The 24,424-nt window shown below is 49.7% G+C and overlaps 1 protein-coding gene across 3 annotated transcripts; it reads right to left on the bottom strand.

The window, feature by feature from the left end:
* Positions 1-402: 402 nt before the first annotated feature.
* Positions 403-22,953, bottom strand: ZFP91 (ZFP91 zinc finger protein, atypical E3 ubiquitin ligase). Of its 3 annotated transcripts, none has more exons than XM_075755728.1 (11): positions 21,833-22,953; positions 20,961-20,986; positions 9,693-9,908; positions 9,403-9,439; positions 8,822-8,914; positions 8,364-8,486; positions 6,040-6,090; positions 5,445-5,523; positions 4,978-5,092; positions 4,366-4,465; positions 403-3,986 (listed from the first exon to the last, which is right to left on the bottom strand). In XM_075755728.1, exons 1-11 carry the CDS (start codon positions 22,177-22,179, stop codon positions 3,476-3,478), a joined length of 1,698 nt encoding a protein of 565 aa, XP_075611843.1. In that variant the 5' UTR covers positions 22,180-22,953; the 3' UTR covers positions 403-3,475. The 3 variants fall into 3 exon arrangements, with proteins under 3 accessions (XP_075611843.1, XP_075611844.1, XP_075611845.1); XM_075755729.1 differs by having other exon boundaries at positions 8,822-8,911; positions 21,833-22,952; XM_075755730.1 differs by lacking the exon at positions 21,833-22,953 and adding an exon at positions 21,369-21,518.
* Between the last annotated feature and the right edge of the window lie 1,471 nt (positions 22,954-24,424).

Genomic DNA, 24,424 nt, shown 5'->3' with positions numbered 1-24,424 from the left:
TTCCTCAGTACGTTTATTTTGGTTACGTATTACCCAGATTAAGAGAAAAAACAGGAGTTGAAAAGCAGTTTCCCTTTAGTATCACAGTACACCGAGCCTTGACCCAGCCTGGCTAGCGGACTGTCCCGGCCCCCCAAGCTCCCAGGGCTGGTGGCCAGCCCAACAGCGTCGTTGCCACCTGGTGGCTACTGCAGAAAGTGCTGCTGAGCTCCGGGACCCCCCCAGCTGGCACAGCCCCGACCCAAACCCTACGCCCCAGGAGGGAGGCCCCTGCCCACACGCCCCTGCCCACGCCAGGCACAGCACCCACAAAGCTCTCCGGGGTGCTGAGAGCAGACAAAGGCCCCTGCAGCCCCTCCATTCCCTCCCCAGGAGGAGAAAAAAAAAATAAATACAGGGGAAAAAAATACAAAAAAAGTTTATTGCAAACTACTACAATAATTTATTGAAGCAAACTGCATGCGAGTGAAGGAGAGACATCGAGGGGAAGAGGAGCTGCAGGAGGGCTGTGTCAGTTTTAGGGTTTCAAACGGGAGTAGGAAGGGAGCTACACCAGTCTCTCCTGCACCAGGGGTTAGCAGGCTGTGGTTAGAGGACAGACAGGCAACTGGCTGAGACCAGAAAAAGAAAAAGGAGAGCTACGAGAGGTGTGCATGGAAGGACGAGGCAGGGAGTGGCAGGGATCAGAGGTGTTCAGGCTGGGAAGCAAATGAGCTGCTCGATTCTGCATCCCAGAAACACGGCCGACAGCAAACTCTTTGCTCCACTTGGGGCAGACACAGGACCAGGCAGCCTCGCTCGCCTCCCAGCCAGGTGCCAAGCCTTGCATCACCAGAGGCGAGCAAGCCCTTGACCCAAAAGCATTTTAGTGCCATCCCTCAGAAAACAAAGCCCCAAGCTCTCCGTTTAGTGTTCTGTGCAAGGCTCTGCCTGCTCCGCACCTCCCACGGGGCACGGGGGCCAGGCAGGAAAAGCAGCTCCAGCAGCATGGTCTGCAGCAAGCATGGAGATGACGCAGCCGACCCGCACAACATGAGCGCATCTGCTACCGGTGGCCGGGATCCAGGCCAGGAGACACGCCGCCACACAACGTGGCTCGGCCAGCCCCAATTCTCGCCGGACAGAAGACCCGCGCTGCTGGGGGTGGGGTGGGGGGTGGGTGTGTGAAACCATCAGAGTTGGGTTTGAACACGTCTCGTTGTGCTCCTGCTCTTTAGTTTGCAAGGGGAGAGGACCAGCTGGCCACCCAGAAGCTTCCTGCTGGAAATCACAGTAATTTGATCCAAGCAAGAAATTGGATCACCTCAACTGAAGAAACAGGTTTAGTTTAACACCGTACCACCACAGACCTGACATGCCACTGTCCCAAGAGACCTGCGCTGAGGTACGCTGGGCCCTCATCCTTATCTTCAGGAGAGGCTTGTGGCCAGATGCATCTCCTGTGGGAACAGGAGCCACACTGCTGCCACAGTGCCAAGATGTGCCAAGATGCCCACACCCAGGGCATAAGATAACAGGGTTACAAACTGTTCAGTCACAAACCACCCCAACACCACAAGTGTTTCAACTTGCTCTGACAAACATATCAGTGTAAAGGGGGGAAGGGAAGGGGCAAATCAGGACAAATGGCCCAATAAAAGCTGTCAGGCTTGGGCCACAGCTGGATTTCCAGACAGCACAGGGGACAGAGTGGGTGTTCAGAGTCAGTTTCCTGTAAAAAGTTTCCAATTAAAGTCTGCATTTTATTGCCATTCTCCAGATCCCAGGCACCTGATTTTGCCTAGCTGCTGTGTGCTACAGGCCAATTTAGCAGATCTTGTGCTTGGACAAGATACTTCAGCTCTGCTCCCAAACACCTAAACCCAACTGAAAAAAAAAACAAGCAAAACCAAAAAGCCCAGGTTATTCTTCACCTCTTCCAAAACCACTACGAATTCAAGGCCACTGAATCTCCACACAAAGTTTCAGATAAGAGCGAAAAGATCCAAGTCTCCATGGCAGGCACGTCATGTCCTATGTAAACTTTTCCAAGGGCTCAGAGCTGTCCTAGCTACACCGGCAGGCAACACCTGAACCGCCACGCTTCATGGAAAGCAGGGGTGTTTGCGCAGAAGGGAGAAGCTCTGAGAACAGGGCTGCACGACACCCTGCCCCCATTTTGGGGGCCGGGAGAGAAGCTGACAGCCCCGTAGTCCCGCATCTGTCTATTGCCTTGGATAAACAAACCGGAGACAACCATATCCAGTCCCTGCTTCTGTATCCTTGTCTAGACCTAGAAAGGAGAGGCAGAGTTGCATGAGGAGCACAACATCCCCCAGCAGCAAGCAGCTCACAACTGTCCTAAAGTCACAAGTTCCTGGCTAATAATGTTCTTCCCCGAAAAGGCTAGGGAGCAAGGGGGAGACAAAAAGAGCAGTTAATGCCAGGAGCTCACCCCGACCTGGGAGGGAGACAACAGCCAGCTGTTCCATCACTCACCTCATCCTCCTGCTAAGACGCTGCTGCAGAGACTCCCACTGCAAACAGGCTCTTCTCCAGGGCCCCTCCCTCTACTCTGGAAAAGCTGTGAGAGACATCTGACTCCAGAACACTGCCTTCACCTCAGCTCTCCCAGCTGCCGTTAAGATGGCACGAAGTGCTCCCTGCAGCTCGCTAGCGCAAAGGAGCCTACTGGGAAATAGCCTGAAAGCCTTCCACCCCCGCCCCCTAAGAACATAACTAAAAAATACCGACCCTTTTTTAATCAATAAATAAGGAATCTTGTTACCACAACACAAAAACGAAACATGTTCAAAGTGCAAATTACTGTCGTCAAACTGGGATGCTCCTCCTTGCCTCTCCCACGCAGGGCTCCCGTAGCCCCCGGGCCTCTCCAAGCAAACATGATCTATGAGCCAGGGCGTTCCCCCAGCCTCCTGCCAGAGCTGGAGCAGAGGAGCGCGGTGGGGAGAGGGACGTTTCACAGCTCACCCTGCTGAGGGGGCCTAAAGTGCCAAGCCAAACTCCCAGCCCCGGGAGGAAGAATGAGACTGCAAGGACCAGAGTGCAGCGATGCATAGAAGTTGGGACCGGGGGCGAGAGGCAGTCCTAAGAAACTTGTCCAGAGCACATCAAATGCTTTCTAGTTTGCGAGTGGGGCCACGTCAAGGAGCCAGAAAGGCATCTGCTTTGGGGTAGAGCAAAAGGTTTCAGCAGTCCCCCCTCCCTTGCAGAAATCCGTCGCTCAATCCAACTTGCTCTGATAATGGCAGCACGTGCCCCTTTCTACAAAGGAGCAGTGGGAGAGAGAGAGAAGTGGTTGGGAGAAAGAGGATGTGCTGTGATCCACGCTGGAGGGCAGCAGACCCTTCCATTATTTACTAGTATTGTAAGTTTTGTTTAACTTTTCTCTCTTTCAGTAAGTGTCTCCTTTTTTTTTTTTTTCTTTTTAAATACAGAGTCCAAACTGTCCCAGCACCCACGTGCTCCCCGCCCACTAGGGTCCAGTGGAGTCTGAATCTTCGATGAGCACCTCTGTGGTGGCTCCCAGGATCTCTGTGTTCATGACCAGCCCCTCCGGGTTTGTACTGCTGCCACTGCCCACAAAGAGCTTGCCATCAGCCACCAGGCTCACGCGCTCTGCCCCACTGCAGTACGTCTTCGGCATCCCGTCAGGGTTCAGCAGCAGGCAATCTGCCGGGGCAGCACTTCCCAGGGGGTCAGGAAGAAGGGGGAGGCCCTGGCCATCGGTGGGCGGCGCAATGGCCTCAGGATTAGTGCCCAGGATGTCGGTGCTGGTGATCAGGGCACCCGCATTGGCAGCCAGTGCTTCAGCAATAAGCACTTCGGGGTGGCTCTTGGCTTTGTGGGCCACAACACTGTCCTTCTTCTCAAATTTCTTGCCACAAATGTTGCAGGAGAACTGGTAGAAGGAGTCCGCATCGTGCTTCTTCATGTGCCAGTTGAGGGAAGCCTTCTGCCGGCAGGTGAATCCACAGATCTCACACCTGGGAGGGGATACGGGGGGGAGGTCACAACAAGGGGACATCCCCACATACTCATTGGGACAGCAGTAGCAAAAAGACACAGCCCAGGAAAACAGCAGGGGCTCACTAAAATGACATGTCACCATAGCTCCAGCTCGTCCAGTTTTATTTGCAGAGGGCTTATGTTCCTCAGATCTCTACTGAGACACTGCCTCAAGGAGCAGGGGAGAAGTGGCAGCTCAAACGCTCTGACAAGGCGTGCATTTAAAGAGAGCTGGGACACCAAGAACGGGTTCCAGCCCTGACTTCAGAGCTGCCCCTGTTCTCAGTGCAGTCCAAGAACAGGTGTATCCAACGGTCCCTCAAAGTAGGAGAGCAAGAGACAGGCAGAGGTACTCACTGCAAGGGCTTCTCGCCCGTATGGATCATTCGGTGCACCGCCAAGTTATGAGAACTCTTAAACGCCCGGGCACAGTACTCACAGATGTAATCCCTTTGATCTAAAAAGCAACACCAGTTGGAACATTACTCTCCCGCAGACCTGCTCCCTCTCCCAGCTCTCATATGTTGCATGTAAAGCTGCCCAAGAAGCAGCAGAACTAGAAGTGCTGGGAGGCCAGCAGGCATAGCAAAGGAGGAGGTGTCCCACAATTAACCACAGCAGCTGATCTGGAGAGTTAAGGTGTGATTAGGACTCTCCTAAGAGCTAAATACCCATTCTGACCAATGCTGAAGGACTGCAAATTAGGATAAAGCTTGGCTTGGTTTCTTCCTCTACAGAACCCCTGAGCGATACTCGCCAGGGGGTGAATTAAAAACGCAGTAGCCCATTTCTTTCATTTCCTTAAAAGATGGTAATCCAGAAGGAAATAATACCCTGCTGCTGCTGCAAGCCTATGCCACCTGCCTTGGCTTCACTCTCCCCAGAAGCCCTATAGGCTTTTCCATTTTCTTTCCCTGTCTGTTCACTGACCCGAGGAAGAGTGCGTATCGATTTCCCACCACCCTGTACCTGTGTGGTGTTTGGCGTGCCGCAGGAGCTGCTTCTGGAGTCGGAAGAGCCGACCACAGGAGGGGTGAGGACACACGTATTTTTTCTTCAGCAAGTGTTGGTACTTTATATGATGCTATAAAGGAAGAGTGAAAGGTTGTAGACTCTCTCTTTACAAGGCTAAGAGAACAGCTGAGACACATCGATCTCAGATGGCCCATCAGCAGGCCATCAGGCTCCAATCACTGATAAGACTTACACCATGAACACAAAGGCTTTGATCTCCATTGAGAGAAGAAAGCCAAAGAATGCAGACATCTAGCAACAGGACAGATAGAGAGATGTGTGGCCACAACTGGCCACAATTGATTAAGTCTACCAAAGAGATGGCGTTAGAAAGGAGTGTTTCAGTGCCAGTGGAGGATTAGCTGTCTGTTCCGAATTGCCCTTCCCTGCCTTTACATGTGCCATGAAAAATCTCAACCAACCTGCAGGTAACGCGGGTGAGCCAAGACTGTGCCACAGCCTTCCATCTCGCAGCGGACATACTGTATTGGAGGCTTCTTCCTAAGAAGTCAGTAAGGAAATGGGCAAAGTCATTAGCCAATGCATCTGAAGCTAAGGCAGCAGCAAGATAAATGAGTGTGAGTGCAGCTCGGTGATGTGAGAGCAAAGGATTAGTGCCCTGATATTCCCATTTGGGCTATGCTGATAAAGAATGTGTCCAAGAGCTCCCTCCACTCCTAGCACTACTTGAGGGCTCTCTCCCCAGAGCTGAGAAAACTCCAAGAGACACAGAGCTCCCAGAACCTTATTGCTGGGCAATGCCAGGCTAAGGATCAATTCAGAAGGGGGCGGGGAAGGGGGGTGGTTCAGTTGGAAGAAATCAAACACACAACTACAGGGAGAAGGGGGAAGGGAAGTAGGGAAGTCAAGGCATGCTGCTATTCCCACCCCCACCCCCCTTAAGGCAGATTTCTACACCCGTGCAAGAGAAGATGGCTTTGAGACAATCAACATCTCTGTATAGGACACATGGGAAGCAAGTCTTCAGAACAGAACTGAGTAGAGGGGGTCACTTACCTTCTCTTGGGCAGCCTTGGGCTCTTGTCATCCTTTCTCCTCCTTCCCCTCCTGTAACAGGGTTACAGAAACTGAATTGAAAGAAGCTTCTTTACGTTCATAGCAGGCAGAATTTTTGCAGTGTATGCTATAAAGCAGGAGCATGGTATACGAAATACTACAGAACTCCTCTTCTACACTTCTAGGCTGAAAAGTAATACTGCACCCAGCAAGTCCGCTGCTCTGGCAAGTCAGCCATTTGCTCTGGATCAAAACACGTGAAGTTTCTAAGGAAACACTCTTGTAATAAGATGGGCAGGTTCCCTAAAGAAGTTAAGTAACCAGGCCTCCATGCAAATTATCCCTGCATTTTGCAGAACTGCCACATCACACAGAAAACTGCTCCCTGTGGACCTGTTGGCCCCGTGTTTCTGATACCTGGGTGACGCTTTTTTCTGCGTGACATTTGGTGGCATGCGGCAGACCTCAAATTGCCCTGCCTCTACCAACATAGTCAGGCTGCGGCTGCATGACTATCTGCTAGGTCTAACATACAACACACTTTTGAACATGGCTGCCTAGCTGAAACGTATCTCAGCCCACCATTCACAACCGTGCAGATACCATCAAGCAGGTATCAGACAGCCACAGCCCAAGAGGCTGCGGTTAGAAGTTACCAACTCTTCTGCCACAATGAAGTGAGTAAGGGCTATTTCAGGAACCCTCAACCAGGCATTACACGCTTCACATGTTTTCTTTCAAACCTGCAACTGTCCAAACCACTTCCGACCTTATAATTAAATTCATCCCTTTCCAGGCTGCACATCAGCACGCAAGATTCTGCTCTCATAAGTTTCTGCTGCAGACAGTTAGTAAGCTATTGCCTCATGAACTGCAAGCTCTACAAAAATCGATTGAGTGCAAGTTGGAGGCAGATTCAGAGGAAGGCAACATTCCTGAGAAATAAATGCTTCATGTGGTTTGCTCTCACAACCCCTCCTATTTCCTAATGCAGTTTTTATAAACATGTAATTTTGCCAACAGTCCAGAACTGATGGTGCACCCCATTTCCTCTGCTCCATTGGTTTCATACCACGTGAAAAACATCAATCTGCATGACTAGGTAGAACGGCATTAATGAACTGACAGCTATTTTACAGTCCTTTGAATTAACTACAGCAGCTTATACACCTGTCAAGACAAAAAAAACTATGCTCCGTCTGAGCAGACCTATGCTTACATATAAAATGCACCCTCCCAAGCAATAGCTCTACCCAGAACATTGTGCCTGCTTGATCGTACTACTGCAGAGACACTTACAGTAGATTGATGGAAGTCTTTTCTAGACTGTATTGAGACATCTTTATTGATGGCAAGACCATGCCAATAACATGCTGAACAGGCACTCAGCATTCAAGCCAAGCCTTCAGAAGAGGCACAGGTTTTATTATGCACAGAAGTAGTGTCTGATCCAAACAACACAACTACAAGCCTCAGAAAGCCATCTCTAACAGGAAAAAAAAAGTTCTCAAGCTATCAGCATCCTTACTCCTCTCCAGTGTAAATCAGCTCTGCAGCTTAGAAACAGCAAGAGAAATTCAAACGAAGGTGTGCAGAGTCCCAGGCCGCAGACCAGCAGAGGGAGCCCCATTTGTTCCAATTGGTCTTAGAGGAGCTGAAGTACAAAACTGCGCATTTTCCCCCCTCACACTATCCCAAAGGATGACACATAAATCCAATCTACCTCACCTGCCAGAAGGAAAGCTTTAGTGTTGAGTTCCAGTGACAGCACACCCAAAGGTTTTGAGTTTCCACTCAAAGCACTAGTGACTGACTAGGTAGCACAAGTTTGTTCTTTTATTACTCCAAAATGAGGGAGAACACAGCTGTTTTTCCTGAGCTCTGGTACGTTAGCTCCAAATGTACAAAGAGGACACTTAACCACATGACATGTACAAAATATTCCGGTGTCTGCCTCTGACAGAAGAGATGTTGCCTTCTCAGACTGGCTTTCTACAATGTATATAGTCTAATCTAATCTACTTCAGACATCGCTACAGAAACCAATTTTAAGAATGCCCTCAAATATTTTACACTGTGTGGCCATATCCAGGTAGGCTGACTAAACCACAGCATGGAGAAAAAACCCTCAACTTAAACTAAATGAAAATACCAGCTCTTATTTTTCCTTGCAAAACACATGCAAGATACTAGGAAGCAGGACTTCTATCAGAACAAAAGCTTCTGCCCTACTATCTGGGAAGCCAACCACAACAAAACACTGTTGTACACTAGCAAGAATGCAAAACACACGCTACTACGTATAACTGCAGAGTTCTACTCACTTCCTTGGTGGCTCTTCATCTTCCCGAAACTCACTCTCCTCTTTTACTTCTACTTTAATCTCTTTCTGTTTCTCTTTTTCTTCTTTGCCCTTGCTAGCTTTTCTCCTTTGTTTTGGCGCTTCCCTAGAAGGATACAAACACAATATGTTACTCCAATAATCTTCTTCTCGTCTGCTTTTAACAAAGATGTATAGAAAAGCTGGATTGAAGTTCAGGTCTATTTATCAAGTCACACTTCTAAGCAGAAGTATGAACAAGGATTAAGGAAGAGCCTGGCAGCCAACAGGGGGAACAGTCACAATAGCTGTAGGCAATATTTAGAAGACAGCGTCCAATGGGAGCCATTCCACCTCAGCAACCAGCACAGGTTCTTTGGGTTGTATTAAGCTCATTCAACTATGACATCACTTTTTTTTTTTTTTGGTCTAAAAACACAGTAAGTACATAATCCAATATACTTTTCTAGATGGGGCTTGTAGGTTTCATCTCTTGGATCATCTTTGAAGGGAACTTCTTCCTCACTGATGAGCATCTCCTCCTCATCATCACTGCTGGGAGAAAAGGAGAACAGAGAACTTTAGCAGCAACAGCTTAAGCACTACTGCAAGAATATTCCTGCATCGTCCCCTAGGATGGGAAAGACACTATTACACAGCACTTTCTCATTCAGCATGACTGGGGAAAGCTAACAGCTTGCACTGACTAAGGAGCATGATGACAGCCAAAACAGACAGGCTAGGCCGAGCAGTCTCCCCTTGTGAGCCCACCTAAATACAGCATCTGCTCCTGAAGGAATAAAGCTACCAGGTGAAAAGCCCATATCAAATCTTACTATCCACTTCTCCACAATATCTCCCAACATCTGCGGTCCATCTGCAATCCAGACTGAAAATGCAAAGGTCTGGGACTGAATGAAAACAGAGCTACTATCTGTCCCACAGATCCTTTCACAGAAGCATTTATTTTGAAAAACCTCAGGCCCTTATTTTCCTTTCTCAAGGCACTAAGTAGGAAGAAATACCACAAAATCATTTCCTACCTGATTCCAGCTGGAGACTGATGCTCTTCTGTGACCTCTGAAAGGAAAAGTCACCATTAGGTTTCAACCTGTGTTCACTGCAGTGAGCTCATCTGTCTCAAGATACCTCCATCGACATTCAGTGCCAGGGGTGCTGGTGGCGGAAGGTACTCACGACCAAGTTAGCACCACGCCTGTACCAGCCACAGCCTGCATACAGCTCGCAAAGTTACACCCACATCCAGCTCCCTTCAAAGGTTCCCAAGGCCTGACTATCTCCAGGCACTTTCATGCCAGGGCTTCCCACGTACCATATTCAAGCTGGTCTGTGTTTGGCTCTGACTTGCAGACGAGCTGCAGGGAACCAGTCTTGGATCTGGAGGTACGTGAATTCTCAGCATCACGCTGGCGGCCCGCAGTGGCTGACCTGCTGCTGCGCCAGCTTCTGCTAGGCCTGGCTGCGCTGACAGGAGAGCCGTGGCTGAGGACACCGGAAACTTCCTCCTCCTCCTTCTCTTCTTTGGGATCTGAAAGACCCATCGCAATCTCTTTAACAATAATAAAAAGCATAAATCCCATCACTAATTCACGCTTCTCTGTTGCATAATGTCGAATAGCTTAACTGCCCCGTCTACTCTGAAACCACTGCCTCTTACAGATTTAGAGCGTAGCTCTGCCAAGCCAGACATGACACAGCCCTGGGCCTTACCCTCAGCAAGCCTTTATTTAAAACTCTCATCACAGTTCCGACTGCTTCTAAGTAAAGACACAAATATTTAAAAACAGCTTACATTTCCCTCCGATAAAGGCTTACAAGATGATTTTTTTTGCTGGCTCTGATCTCCCCTAAGCACTACAAGATAGACACTCGTAAACCTCAGCAACTGCTTTATGAAAGACTAGCTTCAAAATCAGACTACATTAAAAGTTGTGTTTTGAGAATCCCCCAAACACGTATTTAATCAGAACTGTACACCTGGTAATAACCCCGAGGAACCTGAGCTGGATGTTTCTGGTCTTATGCTAGAGCAAAAAGCATCACAAGCACTGTTAGTCTGAGGTCTTTGCACTCACTTTTAGCTTCTACAGGTGGTTTCTTTTTGGCTGATGGCTGATCTCCAGATATGTTTTGGCAAGATAACAGAACTGGCCGAAACGTCTATGTGAACAAGTTCATCTCTTAAAAACTGAAATTCCCGTATACAGTTCACTTGATCTCACTTTTCGGTACTTGCTGTAACACTGGGCCTTAAGGAACTCAAATGGCTTTTGAAATTTCACAAATGATGTGCTCAAGAAATTAATTCCAAGTAGCTGGCTGTGCTCAGCACTCCAGGTTTGCCACTGCTTTAGTACACAAAGCCACCTGCAGCGCTCCGCAGGGCCTGTGCTCTAGGCTGAGCTCTGATCCACTCCTTTTTACTTGTACATTTACACTGTTGTGTAGTTTCAGGTGGGTCTCTGCTGCCTAAGCACCAGCCAGCAGTACCACTGAGATGCCTGGGAGTTTATCAAGCATCTGCTGGCAAAGTCAGTGGACAGTACTCTAAGGACTGGCTGAGGAGCAGCTCTGCTATGCTGGGAGTCCCCGTGAAAAGCAAACCGCACATCAAGAGTCAGGAGCACGCCCTGGCAGCGAGGGAGCTTCACAGCATCCTGGGTGCCATTCACAGAAGCACAGTCAGGAAACAGAGGGACACTGTTAATCCCCTTTACTCAGCACTCATTAGACCACACTTGGATTTCACCTCCAGTTTTAGACTCCCACTACAAGAAGGGTGTCAACATGTTTGAGCAAGTCCAGAGGGAACCACCAAGACAGTTGGGGGCCAAACTACACAACCCGTGAGAAGAAGCAGGGGGAAACGTGCTTGTTCAGCCTGGAGAATGGAAAACTCTGAGGGACGCAACAGCAGCCTCACAATGTACAGGCAGGTTATCAAGCAGCCCAAACCTCCTTGCTGAGGGGCAGTGGTCATCAACTGAAACAGGGATGTCTGACTGGATACAGGAAAAGCATTTTTCCCCAAGAGGAACAGTCAAGCACTGGAAGAGGGGCCCAGCAAGGCCGTGCAGCCCCCATAGAATCATAGAATGGTTTGGGTTGGAAGGCAACTTTAAAGGTCAAGTAGTCTACCCTTCCTGCAACAGGCAGGGACATCTTCAACTAGATCAGGTTGCTCAGAGCCCTATCCAACCCGACCTTGAGTTTTTCCAGGGATGTGGCATCTACCACCTCTCGAAGCAACCCATTCCAGTGTTTCACTACCTTCCTCATAAAAAATTTCCTCCTTATATCTACTTTTGAATCTACCCTCTTTTAGTTTAAAACTGTTACCCCTTGTCCTGTCACTACAGGCCCTATGAGCAAGTCTGTTCCTATCTTTCTTATAAGCCCCCTTTAAGTATTGAAAGGCCGCAATAAGGTCTCCCCAGAGTCTTCTCTTCTCCAGGCTGAACAACCCCAACTCTCTCAGCCTGTCTCCGTAACAGAGGTGCTCCAGCCCTCGGATCATCTCCGTGGCCTCCTCTGGACTCGCTCCAACAGCTCCATGTCCGTCTTGTCCTGAGGACCCCCGAGCTGGACGCAGCACTGCAGGGGGGTCTCACCAGAGCGGAGCAGAGGGGCAGAATCACCTCCCTTGACCTGCTGGGGATGCAGCCCAGGACACGGTCAGCTTTCTGGGCTGCCGGCACACGTTGGTGGCTCATATTGAGCTTCTCCTCAACGAAGGCCTCCAAGTCCTTCTTGGCAGGGCTGCTCTCAATCCCTTCATCCCCAAGCCTGTATCGAGACCGGGGGTTGCCCTGACCCAGGTGCAGCACCTTGCACTTGGCCTTGCTGAACCTCATGAGGTTCACATGGGCCCACTTCTTAAGCCTGTCCAGACCTGACTGGAGAAAACCCTGAGCAACATGATGTGAATTCTCGTGTTGAACCCACGTTAAGCAGCAGGTGGGACCATAGAAACCCCGAGGTCCCTCCCAACCTGAAGTCTCTGATTTTGCATCAAGCCTTTTGAACCAAGTGATCCTTTTACTGCTAGCATGTAGTTTGCTTTGCGTGACTCATTCCCCAATCCTTGATTAACAGGGTGGGAATAATCAACATTTGACTGAAAAAAGTCTGACTGGAATACAGGATGTGATGCATCACAATTTCATCGTAAAACAGCAACCATGTCTGACGTCTTGCATGTATAAAGCCCACTTCATCATCAGAGCATGAACTACACCTTCTTTTCGGCTTCCTGGTTTAGCAGATCTCAAGGTGAACGATGACTGCTTTACATTTTTAATCCGTATTTTGACCATCCTCAGGTTTTTTTGAATGCTAAATCAAATCCAAAGACACTTGAAACCGTTCTCTAGAAATTTCCCACTCAAACACTACCACACTACCAGCGTTAGCACACACTGCTGCTCTTGAGAGAGGTTTATTTCCTCGGAAAATCAGGCATTCAGCTGATTTCTTAGCAAGAGCTAGTATCTTAAAGATTAGACTTATGGAGTAGAAACAAGACCTCCCCCTGAAAACATTTCTACAAAGTACACCACTCACCTAGCAATTTTGCTTCATTTCTCTGAAGTGAAGGTGTTTAATAAGCCTTTGCCCATGATTTCTCCTTTTTACTTCTTCCTCTACTTCAGCATGCTTATTTAACAGATTCATTGCATTTTTACATGCTGTGAAAACCTGCGTACCTCCAAAAAACCCCAGTTAGGAGAAGCATCAAATATTTACTTTGCAGTAGAACTTGTAAAGCAATATAGAGCTATTAGTTGAAAATCTTTATAATTCTAGACCTTCCCAACGGGGGACACAGGTACCTATGCAAGGGTCAGAGCTGCACTAGGAAACTTGTATCTGCAAAGTATTTAGCTGCACTAGCAGCTGGAATCAGCACTCGCCAAGCTTTGCCTGATATCTAAAATGGCAAAAAGAGAAGTCCTAGAATTTTAATAAATGTTATGTCTCTTTCCCTGAATTTTATTTTTCCTTCACAAAACCAGCTTTCTGATTAATCCAGTCTGCCTCTCAAAAAAAACCCAAAACAACCACCAAACCAAAATTAAAGAAAAAAACAACAACCAACCCACAAACAAAAAAAAAAGGGCAAACAAAAACCCCACTAAACACAGAGATAAGCAACTGGCTTAGAGAGAAAAGCAGCACTTTCTCCTCCTGCTGCTTTCTTGTCTAACAGACCTGACCTGGCATTAGAGGTAATCACAAGCCTGTCACTGGAGGTGTTGCAATTTTGATTGTGTTTCAGGATTCCTCCCCAAACTTCTGATGCTAGCCAGGAAGTAATAGGACTCACGTCTGCATTAAGGTTAGGAACATGGCTGTCCTTGTCTCTCTGTATCATCAGTGGAAGGAGTCAGGAGACGCCTGCCTCTCTCAATTGACTACCCAGGGACATTACAGTTATTTTCAGTCCTGTCTTGGGTACCACACTTAGCCTGGTTAAATCCAGGCCCTGTGGATGAACGCAGCATTACCTCTCTCCTCTCACAAATGGCTCTACACAGAAAGCGACACTCCTCAGCAGGATTTGGCTAATGGCACAAAGAAGCAAGAGAAACAAGATATAGGGAATAAATACTGCTATTACAGATAATCAGGCTCTGCTTTTCCAACAACAACAGATGATGCTTGAATCTCTTGAGACTGAAACACAGGCAAATTTTAGATAGAAAGGCTGTAGTCAATTCTGCATTTAAAACTGTATAAACTTGTCAACATCACTAGCTCTGGCTAGCCACAGTTTCTCTGGAAAGTTCCCATCCTCCCAGAAGACGCGTGGAAAATGGATTATAGGCCAACATCCTGTTATTTCCTTGCAAGTGGCAACAGCGGTGATGGACACTAGGTCATAAGCATTCAGACTCCGAGAGGACAAAAGAACACAAGACACAATAGGTACCGAAGCACCCCCAGTGCAAAGCAAGAAGAAGCACTGAGCATTTGCTTTTCAGATCAGCTGCTGCAAAACAAATTACGTGCCTTCCTCTTGGCAGAGTCTGCCAGCCAGTCAGCACACGCAACCTCAGATTAAGACCCAGTGCTGCTGTGTTTTGCCCAAATCACATTTCATTGAGGGGGGTGGGGGGCAACAGAAGCTACGACTTGGCAAAATGAGCCTACCAAGAAACGCCCCCACGCTCACAGTTCCCTGCGACCTCCAATACTGACATTTATTATCCACCTCATCCTGTAGCCTCTGCAGAAGTTAGTTCCGGGAACTGCGTGGATGCCTGCATCTTAGGGGAAGTCATTCCAGAGAGATGGGGAAAATCCGCTTTCTGAAGTCCTACCAATCCTTTTGATCTTTTGGCTCCTGGAGTTCTTCTTATCTTGAACTCTCCCTTAAGTCAGTCACGTCATAACAAACAGCTTTCATTCTGAAGTACTTTCACCATTCCGCTGATTCTTCCCAATGGCCTTTAAACTTAACAGTGTCCAGGGCAGAAAGCATGCATAGATTTGCGTGATGGTACCCAAGAGGCATCAAACATCCTTTAATCTTAAAATTTGTGAAGAAAACACCAGTCACTGGGAGAAGGAACAAGAAAAGAAAACCTACCAGGAAACTAGCTACAACGTTATAGCTCTGTTATAATTGTTTAGACTACCAAAAAACAAGATTCTGGGCACTGTTCTGCTTCTTAACAGAGCTTACCCCAGTCATGCTCCATCTTTAATCAGCATGCTGGTCAGCACAGATTCCCATTTCAGATGTGCAGCAGAAGTGTATTCTCATTCACACTCTAATTCTGCCCCTAGAGCACTGCACGCAGGATTACCAAACCAGTGAAAGCATCTCCATCTCGGAAACCACAGCATATTTTTCTACATATACCAGTGCTGCCAGTAACTGAAACAGAAAGGATAAATACCAAAGTTTGTCCACTGTCTCCCAGAGCAGGAGATAAACTCATCCTTACAAGTCTCAATTCCTCCCTATATAACAAATCCACTTTGCAGGCAGGATACTCACAGGAAGCCAAGGAGACTAGCGCCCGCGTTCTCTCATGCTTTGTTTCTTGCTTCATCTACAGCTGCATCACTCCCCGGCTCCACAGCAGTTTCTTTATAGAAGACTCTTCCCAGAACAGGGTGCTTACTGCTTCTTTTTTACATCACCGGATGCAGTAAGTGTTAAGAGCATGCCGGGGTAACTGACAGCAAGCCAACAAGGGCCTGAGCAGTAAATACACATATCCCACAGCTGACACCTCCCCAACCTTCTTTCCACACGCTGAAGGAAAACAGAGTCCCAGGCACATACCAATTACTCATTGCAAAGAGCAGAAAGGGAAAGTCCAAACCAACTGCATTTACTTCCTGAAGAAGTAGTAGTCCGCTCGTCACAGGACTTGCACGATCACGCTGTGTCTGTCCACCGCTGTCCTTCCGCCCCCTGCTCCCCTAATAACTTGCGGATGCAGTGGCTACGTTGCTCTGTATTTTGGGAAAGGTAAGCCAGTAGTCAGAGAACAGAGACCTGAACTCCCATTCCCCACAGGAAGGGTGCACAGAAGTAACACTAGCACAAATGTCATTTTGCAAAGTTGGCAGCACTGCTGGGAGATACCGCTGTCCTCAGCTTTCACTGGGGACGAAGGATGGAAACCTTCTGGAAGCAGAGCTTCTCGCTTCTGCTGCTTACAGCACAACTTGTAGACTTGGCACAAACCAGCCTTTTGTAACTGGTGTGTTGCTATGCACCAGTCCTGCTATAGTGGCAGCTCAAAAAATCCACTCAATTTCTCTCAGAACTGGGAGTTATCCGGTAGTCCACATCTACTTTTACCAGCCACGCTTGTCCAGATGTTCTGAGCTGCAGGCTGAAAGGGGGTTGGTAAATAAAAGCTTGAAGTAAGCTTGTTGCAATAATAGATTCCTCTCTTTTTTTTTGACATCACAATGGTAACAAATACCCATGCCACTTTACCTATTCTTGATGTATAGAAAAATGAAACTTTCAACTGTTACAAATTAAGAGTTTGCTGATTACTAACTGGAACTTTTCTAAACTTTGATTTATAAGGCATTTGAAAGCATCTTACTAACCCTGCAAAGTAGGCACTTTCAGAAAATACCCATGTACAATTAAATGAAAGTAAAATAAACTATGCATTATTAAGTTACAAAACAACTATTACGAAAATCAGTGCACCACCGCATACATACATCTCAGACTGCAACTCAGATTTAACATAGTAACCATACAACAGATAAGGCACTGAACACACAATTGTATAATGGCACAGACAAAAATGAAACTCTCAGAAAACATCCTAGCGTAAACCTCTATCCAAATGGCTCCCTCCCCCCCCCAAGAAGAGAGACGTAAAATTGTGCATATGGGACACAGGAAAATCCTCGTAGGAGTCAAAGTAGGTTTGGGCAATTCGAGTTAATTTAAATTCAGCATATTTTTATAAGGTTTGATTTTAAGTAACGACATTTCTCTCTCAAAACACTGACAAAGTCTTAAGGGAAAGCAGTCATTACCAAAGAAGCATGAAGCTTCAAGAATACAAATAGTGAGATATAATGCGAGTTATCTGTGCTACAAAACCATTTTGTCCAGCTAGAGTCTTAAAGTTTTCCATCTTTCTGTAACCTGTGGAACCCTACCGTTTTTCTAGCAGTTAAAAGTGGACTTGCTACAGAGCAAGCTTGTATTTCCCACTCGCTTCCTTTCACAGCCCTTGAAGAAACAGCTCGCTGACCTCCCCTCTCCCCTGAGCCTTCGAATCGCAGCTTGCAAGCCAACGTGGTGGGAGAACGGCTGCAATACCAGCCACCCACAAAGCGCATTACAGTAGCCTCATATGGAAAGAGCAGGGAAAAAAAAATATCGTGGAACAAAATCACCGACGTAGTTCTCTACATGCGTGAATATCTAACAAAAGTATTCCACATATGACTCCCTTTCTAACCCATGGTTTCTATAACCATACGCTGAAGAAATATGTAAATACTGCTGGCATCATCCTCTAGCCCACACTGTGCAAAAAAACCGTTGATTTGAGAAGGGACTTCCAAGGAGGTGACTCCCCATGCACATGGCACTAACATCTCTTCTGATCACAGCTTCAGGCACACAAAGGCTTCACGTGGCCCTGTTCTACCTCTCCAACAAACTCTTCTTTCCACCTTTTAATAGCGCTACTACACAGCTGTGTACCTACACGCACTTACAAGAATTACATTGGATCTCATTCTTATTATTGCAAAAAAGCATCAATACCCACGTAAAGTCACAAGACAAAAACAGGCAAGAAAAATAACTTGCATAAACAAAGGTCCGCATCAAGTACATTTCAACTGCATGACACAGGCAGAGGAACATTAGACACGGAGATTCAGTAATCCGAGTGTTCACTCGTGGCATATTACGTTCGTACAAATGCTTCCAACCCTACCCTCCTTCTTCTTACTGCGGGAGAAGTAATCTTCTTGCAACCTGCAGCTCTAAAACCTTGAAGACAAAGCACATATGTTTTGGGAAGTAAGGCAGGGGCTCTACCACTAAGCACAAACCTGGCATCTTTGCATTCAGCCACTACTCCAACACTCCCTCCAGAAGAGCTACACAGTCCCTTTTTTCAACTGTAGCTGACTGAAAGATTTCATTCAAACTCTTAAAAGTGGTTACTAAGCGGCAGAGGTAAAAATCTTACAAAAAGGCGGATAGAGTCAGGAACTGGTTTGGGTGCAAAATTAAGTTGGAGAAGTAGGTTTTATTTGACGGCTAACACGACTTTAAAGAGCCACAGTAAGTGCTGAATTTTCAATTCATTAAATCTATATTCCAATAATTAAAAATATTCAGGCCTAACTAAAATGAAAATTATTTCCACAAGAATATACAGCATCATGGAAAGTCAAATGTGAATTATACTACACAGTCTGACTTTAGCTAGATGAATTCCTTTGAAAGAGAAGATTAAATGTTCTACTTATATAACTAATATTGCTACCGAAACACATTACGGAAATAATTGCAATTGCATGACTAAGCAGTCAAGACAGGAAATTGGTACGGCTGACTTTGCAACTGCCTTCGTGCACACTAGTATGGTAACAATCACATACCAATTCTGACACAATACACACTTTCGACTTTAACCTTCCTGTAATCTTCCCATCAGACCTGCACAGTCAGACCTTTGTGCCTGTGCTCCCAAGTCAATCAGCAGAAAAGCCCTCTGATCCCATGGCATTATACAGAAGAATGTAAAACTTGGCGAGAAACTTCCACTGTTAAAGCATCTCAGTCATAATCAATAGCACAAATTTAGCCGTGATCGCACCCATCACCTCTAAGTTTTCTTTACCAACAGCAACGCTGGTGATTTTACTTCAACATATAATCTCAAACATAAAGCTACAAAACTTACTGAACAAACTTTGGTGCGCCAAGTTTTTCATTTGTCCAACAGATACACAGGACGTGTCATCAGGTACATGCCACTTCCACAGGCCGTTTGTCCTGCATACAGAGGCTAATAGTTATAGCTGAGCTCGTGCAAATTTCATATTCTAACCTGGATTTAGTATTTTACAGTAAAGGATAATAGTATAATGCAAATCACCATGCAGAATTAAATTCCACGTCAGAACTCACGCCAATAAATGCTAGCACTAAATTCAAAGCCTTCACCAGAACCACTCAGCAGTGCTATTGGATTTCTTCCTCAACCCAGCTCCACCCCGAGGTGAAACAACAAATGGTGTTTTACCTTCCAGAATTATGGAGGACTCCTAGCTACCAAAACCCCTGCCATGCAAGGAAAGCTGCAGTTTGCTTACACCCGATTAGGCTTCTTCAAGCATTTTATGCTAAAGGCCAAAAAAGGGGGGGAGTGGGAGGGAAGCTTCTCCCCTGCATACTGCACGATCTGTCCGAGGAAGACGCTTTATTCAGTCTGTTTCCATGTCTTCCCCAACAAGCACAAGCGTGCAGCTAGGACTTCATCCAGTGCGCAGCCAGGACACAGAAGCGCAGCTTTCTCGCTTCTGCATTTTTAAAGACTAAAAACCAAACAAGAAAGAAACAAACAAATCACCAAGGCAGATTTCCTTTGGCCTAGCAGTAGTCATCACTTCTCAATGCCAATTTCCAGGCAAACGTTCATGCTGTCCATTTTGGCTGCAAGTCTAATCATAAAAAAGAGCCCAGGCAATCTAATAAATACTTTTTTCCACTCTCAGATTCAAGAACAGCTGAATCTCTCCGAGTCCAAAGTTCAAGTCTAAAATGGCTAGAGTGCAAAGAGCCACCAAGCTTGGGAAATTTCAGACTGACATTTGCCATTTCCACGCACATCCCAAGAAACTGGGTTAAAAAAAAAAAAAGGGACTATTCTGCCTGTTTTCCACCACTACCATGTAAACATTTCTGCTTAAGGGTGTCCAAAACATTGAGAATAAAAATGTGATGTTAACACTATATGCATATTAAGTGACAACGCCGTGCCTTATTACACATTTCAGCAACTTTGCTTTGACCTAAAAGGCTGAAGCTCTTACAACTCACACTTCACGCAGTAAGGGGTAAGCGTGCGGCATAGACAAGCGTGGTCTATGCTAAACGCACATTGGCTAATTCTGCTTTGATCTGTAAAAATACACCTTGCCAGCTAGAACTGTGACAAATTTCAACACCCAAATGGAATAAAGCTATGGAATAGTAGGTATAAGGCGTTATAGAATTACAAGAATAAAGGCGGCCTTCAAGACACAAATGCCTGCAAACAATAACTGAACAGCTCTGGCAGAAAGGTGAATTCATTTGCACAGGTGTATGACCTTCTTTCTTCACTATTTCATTCTGTGAAAATTCTCTAGTGGCAGATCAACACTACACAAAGCCTTTTACTTGGAACTGCTTCAGAAGCCATCACTGGGTATGAAGCAAAGCCCTCTAACATGTTTTTTGTACGAGAAGCTGTTAAATAGATGCAGAGTTCACATAGTTCGCACTGGAAGAACAGAAGTTCTGCTCCTGGTTGCAGCTCCTCACAGTTGGGGCTTTCTTGATTAGGCCCATTAAGCTACTCTCTCCCCTTCAAAACTCTTCTCTTTCACCCCTGAAAGAAAACCTCTCCATCCACTAAAGCTAGAAAAGGACAAGCGTAAATACTTGAACATTCTTATCTCTGCACATCTTTCACATGTCTCCTGAGGATCTACACCTGTATTTATGACAGCAGCAGAACAGATGCAAGACCAGGTTTTGCCAGGTACTCGGGACCACTGTGTAACAAGAGCTGTCAAACCGCGGTGCAGCGTGGTCTCAACTTCTCATAGCGAAGTAATACCCTAGTGGTTATTTGGAAGAAAAAGTTTTTGCACGTTGGACACGTGCGAACATCAGCAGCAGCTTATCACAGTTCCAGAATCCTGAGAGAGACCTTGGAAAGAAAACGCATGTCATCCATCAAGCAACAAAACGCTCTTTAAAAGGAAGATCCAACAGATGTTTGGCTACCTTTGTGGGAAAGCCCTGACTTTCTGGACGGAATACAACAGTAGGAGTGAGTAATTCAGCTCTTACCTTTACCAGCTGCTTTATCCGTGCACCTGAAAAAAAAAACCAAACCAAAAGGCAAGCATGAGAGACAGCTTCCATGGCATGGAGGCAGAAACAAGAAACTGAACGATATGGAGAGTGAGCCCCAATTCCCAACTGCGGGCAGACCCCCCTGCCTTGCTCTCAAATCGTTGGTTTCAACCCCTTAAACCAACCCAGATTACTTCATCCGGAGAAAGCTTAGGTGAGCTATAATAATACATCAGCAAAAGCCCAGTCTTGCCCATAATAGATACGTGCAAATCAGAGGGACTTTGTCCTTAGAACAAGGCAGATCAGCTGCATTACCAAATGCTCCAAGCACACATGTGCGCGGCGGGTACTTTCCTACTCCAGAAATACGGCAGCAGCGAGATGCGGTCATCTCCTCACCGGAAGGTGAAACCCGCCACCCCCCTCACGGAGACTTTCGGCATACGGACCCAAAACAAACCGGGCACCGAGCCCCGAAGAAGGCGGCTGCTCCCCCCGAGGACGCTGCGCAGCAGGCGGCTCACGCAGCAGGACTCGGGGTTTCTCTTACACCGAAGGCACGCCTGCTGCAATGGGCAGGGCGGCCGAGGGCAGGCGGCACTCGGGACACTGCCTTTCCTGGAAGGGACCGGTGGGGCCGGCCTGCCGGCCCGAGCTCGGCCCGGAACAAAGAGGCGGAGGCGCGGGGCACCCCGCGGCTGGAGGCGGGCCCCGGGGCCTAGGCGCCACCCGAGCGGGACGGGGGACAGGCCGCCCGCCGGCCCCCGCCCCCCCTCCCCCCCTCTACTCCCTCCCCCTCCCTCCACCCCCGGCCCCGATCCCGCGGAGGGCGGGGGCCGAGCCCGGCGCCGCAGGGCACTCACCCGGCCCGGGGGGCCTTCTTGGCCGCGGGCGGCGTCTCGGCGGCGGGCTGCTCGGCGGCGGGTCGGGCCCCGGGGCTGCTCCGCCGGCGCCGGGGATACTCGGCCTTACGGCGGCGGGAAGCGGCGGCGGCGGCTCCCCCCCCGGCCGAGGCGGCGGCAGCCGCGGCCCGGCCCCGCTCCCGGCCGCCCCTCAGCACCCGGCTGCCGCCGGAGTCCTCTCCCTGCTCGGCGGCGGGCAGCGGCGGACGCCGGCGGCCCGAGGACGGCGGCCTCTCTGCCGCCGCCGGCGGGCCCTGGGCGGGCGGCTGCTCCTCGGCGCCCCCCGGCTGCTCGGTGCCCGCCGGCATCGGGGCGGCGAGCGGCGGGGCCGCGGCGGGTGCTGCGCGCTCCTCCCTCCCTCCCGCCTGCCCGCCAAACCTTCCCCCGCCCGCCTCGGCCGCGCCCAATCACCGCCCGCCGCCCACCTTCACGCGGAGCCGCGAAGCGACCCACCTCCTCCGCGCGCCCGCCAATCCGCGGGCGGAAGGCGCGGGATAGCCCCACCTTCCCCTGCCCGCGGCCCGCCCACCTTTCTCCGCCGCTCGCGCGTCGCCCGGCCAATGGGCGGCCCGGCTGCCCTGGGACCCCTCCCCCTGCCGCCGCGCGGCCAACCAGCGCGCCGCTCACCGCGCGCCCCGGGCGTGCGCCACGCTGCGCAGGCGCCGCTGGGGCCGCCGCACTCGCTCTCCCGCTCCCCCCCGGCCGGCCCCGCCGCGGCGCCCGCCCGAGCGCGGCCCCTTCGGCTGCCGCTCCGCCGGCCCACCGCCCGGCTCGCCCGTCCGCCGCGCGGCCGCCGCCCGGCCCTCGGCACCGCCGGGCTCCCTACCGCCGGCGCTGCCTGCGCCCTTCCGGCTGCCCCCGAGTCCCCTCGCCCTGCGGGCGAGGCCTGGCAGGGAAAACCGCGCGCCTCCCGCCCCGCGCGGCCGCTCCGCGCTGCGGCGCCGCTCGCGGTTCCGGCGAGGCCTGGCGGCGGGGCCTGCTTTTGGCTGTCGCTTCTCCTTTAAGAAAAAAAAAAAAAAAAAAAAAAACGCCCCGTCGGGCGGCGGGTGAAAGTCGGTGACAAAATGGCGGCCGGCGCAAAGGGGGCGGGGCCGGTCGGCGCCGCCTCGCCCACTTCCGTCCCGCCTCCGCGCATGCGCGCTGCCCGCCGGGAGATGTAGTTCTGGCGGGCGGCGGGACGGGCGCGGCCTGGCCAGGAGCGGCCGCGGGGCACCCTGGGAGCTGCGGTGTGCCCCGCCCCGCCGGGCCGAGCTGCGCAGCCGCCCTCCCGGGGACGGCCGGGGGCCCGGTGGGTGCCGCTGCCGCCGCGGGATCTCGGGACGGTGGCGTCCTCTGCGTGGCCGCGGGGCCTGTGCCGGCACGGCCCCCTGCGCCGCCCGCATCTCCGTGCCCCGCTGCAGCCCCGGCCCGGTCCCTGCCCGGCGGTAGCGCTGACCTGCAGCCCGAGCGGCTGAGCTGCGGGGCAGCCGAGGGGAGATCCACCGAGCACCGGCATGAGCTCGTCCTCCTCGCCGGGAGCCGGGGCTCCACCCCAGCGCTACAGCCGGTGACCCCGCTGTGCCTTCCAGCAGAGCCTGGGAGAGCGGCTGTTGTCATCACCAAAAGCTGAGTTACCTCCCCAAAGCAAAACTTTCACAGGACCCGACGACGCACGCTCCCCGTGGAACCAGCGCTGTCACGCCCACGAACACTGAAGCCGTCACCTTCAAGCAGTTTTGTGTCCCGGTCTCCGCGCCATCCCCTCCACCCAGTGCTGGGACTGGAACCACAACGTGGGGGGTCGCAGTGGCCGTGCATGCTCTCAGAGCTGGCCACATCCAGCCTCCTAATTGCTGAGGCTGCCTCCACACCCAGAGAGCCACTTCCAGAACTTGCTGCAGAGCCTTTGGTGAGCTCCGGTGCAGCTGGGGTGCTTTTGGAACCAAGGCTGTCCTCTGGCTCTCAAGAGCTGTCTGTCTCACTGGATGACGCAGTTACCTCAAGTCGAATGCCCCCTCGGCCAACAGCCTCAGAACAGCCGCTGTCATCCCCCTGTGAAGGACTGTCCCCTCACCTTGCCGACCGTGGGTTGTGACTCATCCAGCTGGAAGCCAGGCGTTGCTTTCAGGGATGAGGGGTTTTGCTATGATTCTTTTGGAGAGGATGATTTGGCTGTTCTTACCTACCATTTTACAAAAGAACAAGAAGGTAATACTCCCACATCAGAAAAATCCATCTTTCCCCCAGTTCTTGAAAAGATTGGCTAAACTGCTTGGATTTCATTTAATTCCATTCCAGAAGTTGACAGGGACTCTCATTGACCGGTATCTGGATCAAAAGCCCTCCTGCGATAAGAGTTGCCCTGCCCTCACAGCCTATCACGGAGAAGCTGATAAAGAAAGCGTGGCAGACACCCCACACCGTCCCTCCTGTGAGAGAAATACATCCTCCCCGAAAATGTGGTCGCTTACATCTCAACCTGCACATGAGAGCGTGTTAGTCGAGGCAGCAACAGCAAGGTAGAAGGTGGGCTGGGAGCACGGTCCAGCACCCCAAAACCTGGAACTGCAAATG

The sequence above is a fragment of the Balearica regulorum genome, chromosome 5, assembly GCF_011004875.1.
Source record: "Balearica regulorum gibbericeps isolate bBalReg1 chromosome 5, bBalReg1.pri, whole genome shotgun sequence".
NCBI lineage: Eukaryota > Metazoa > Chordata > Aves > Gruiformes > Gruidae > Balearica > Balearica regulorum.
The sequence above is the reverse complement of the archived record's forward strand: the minus strand, read 5'-3'. Positions and strand labels throughout refer to the sequence as shown.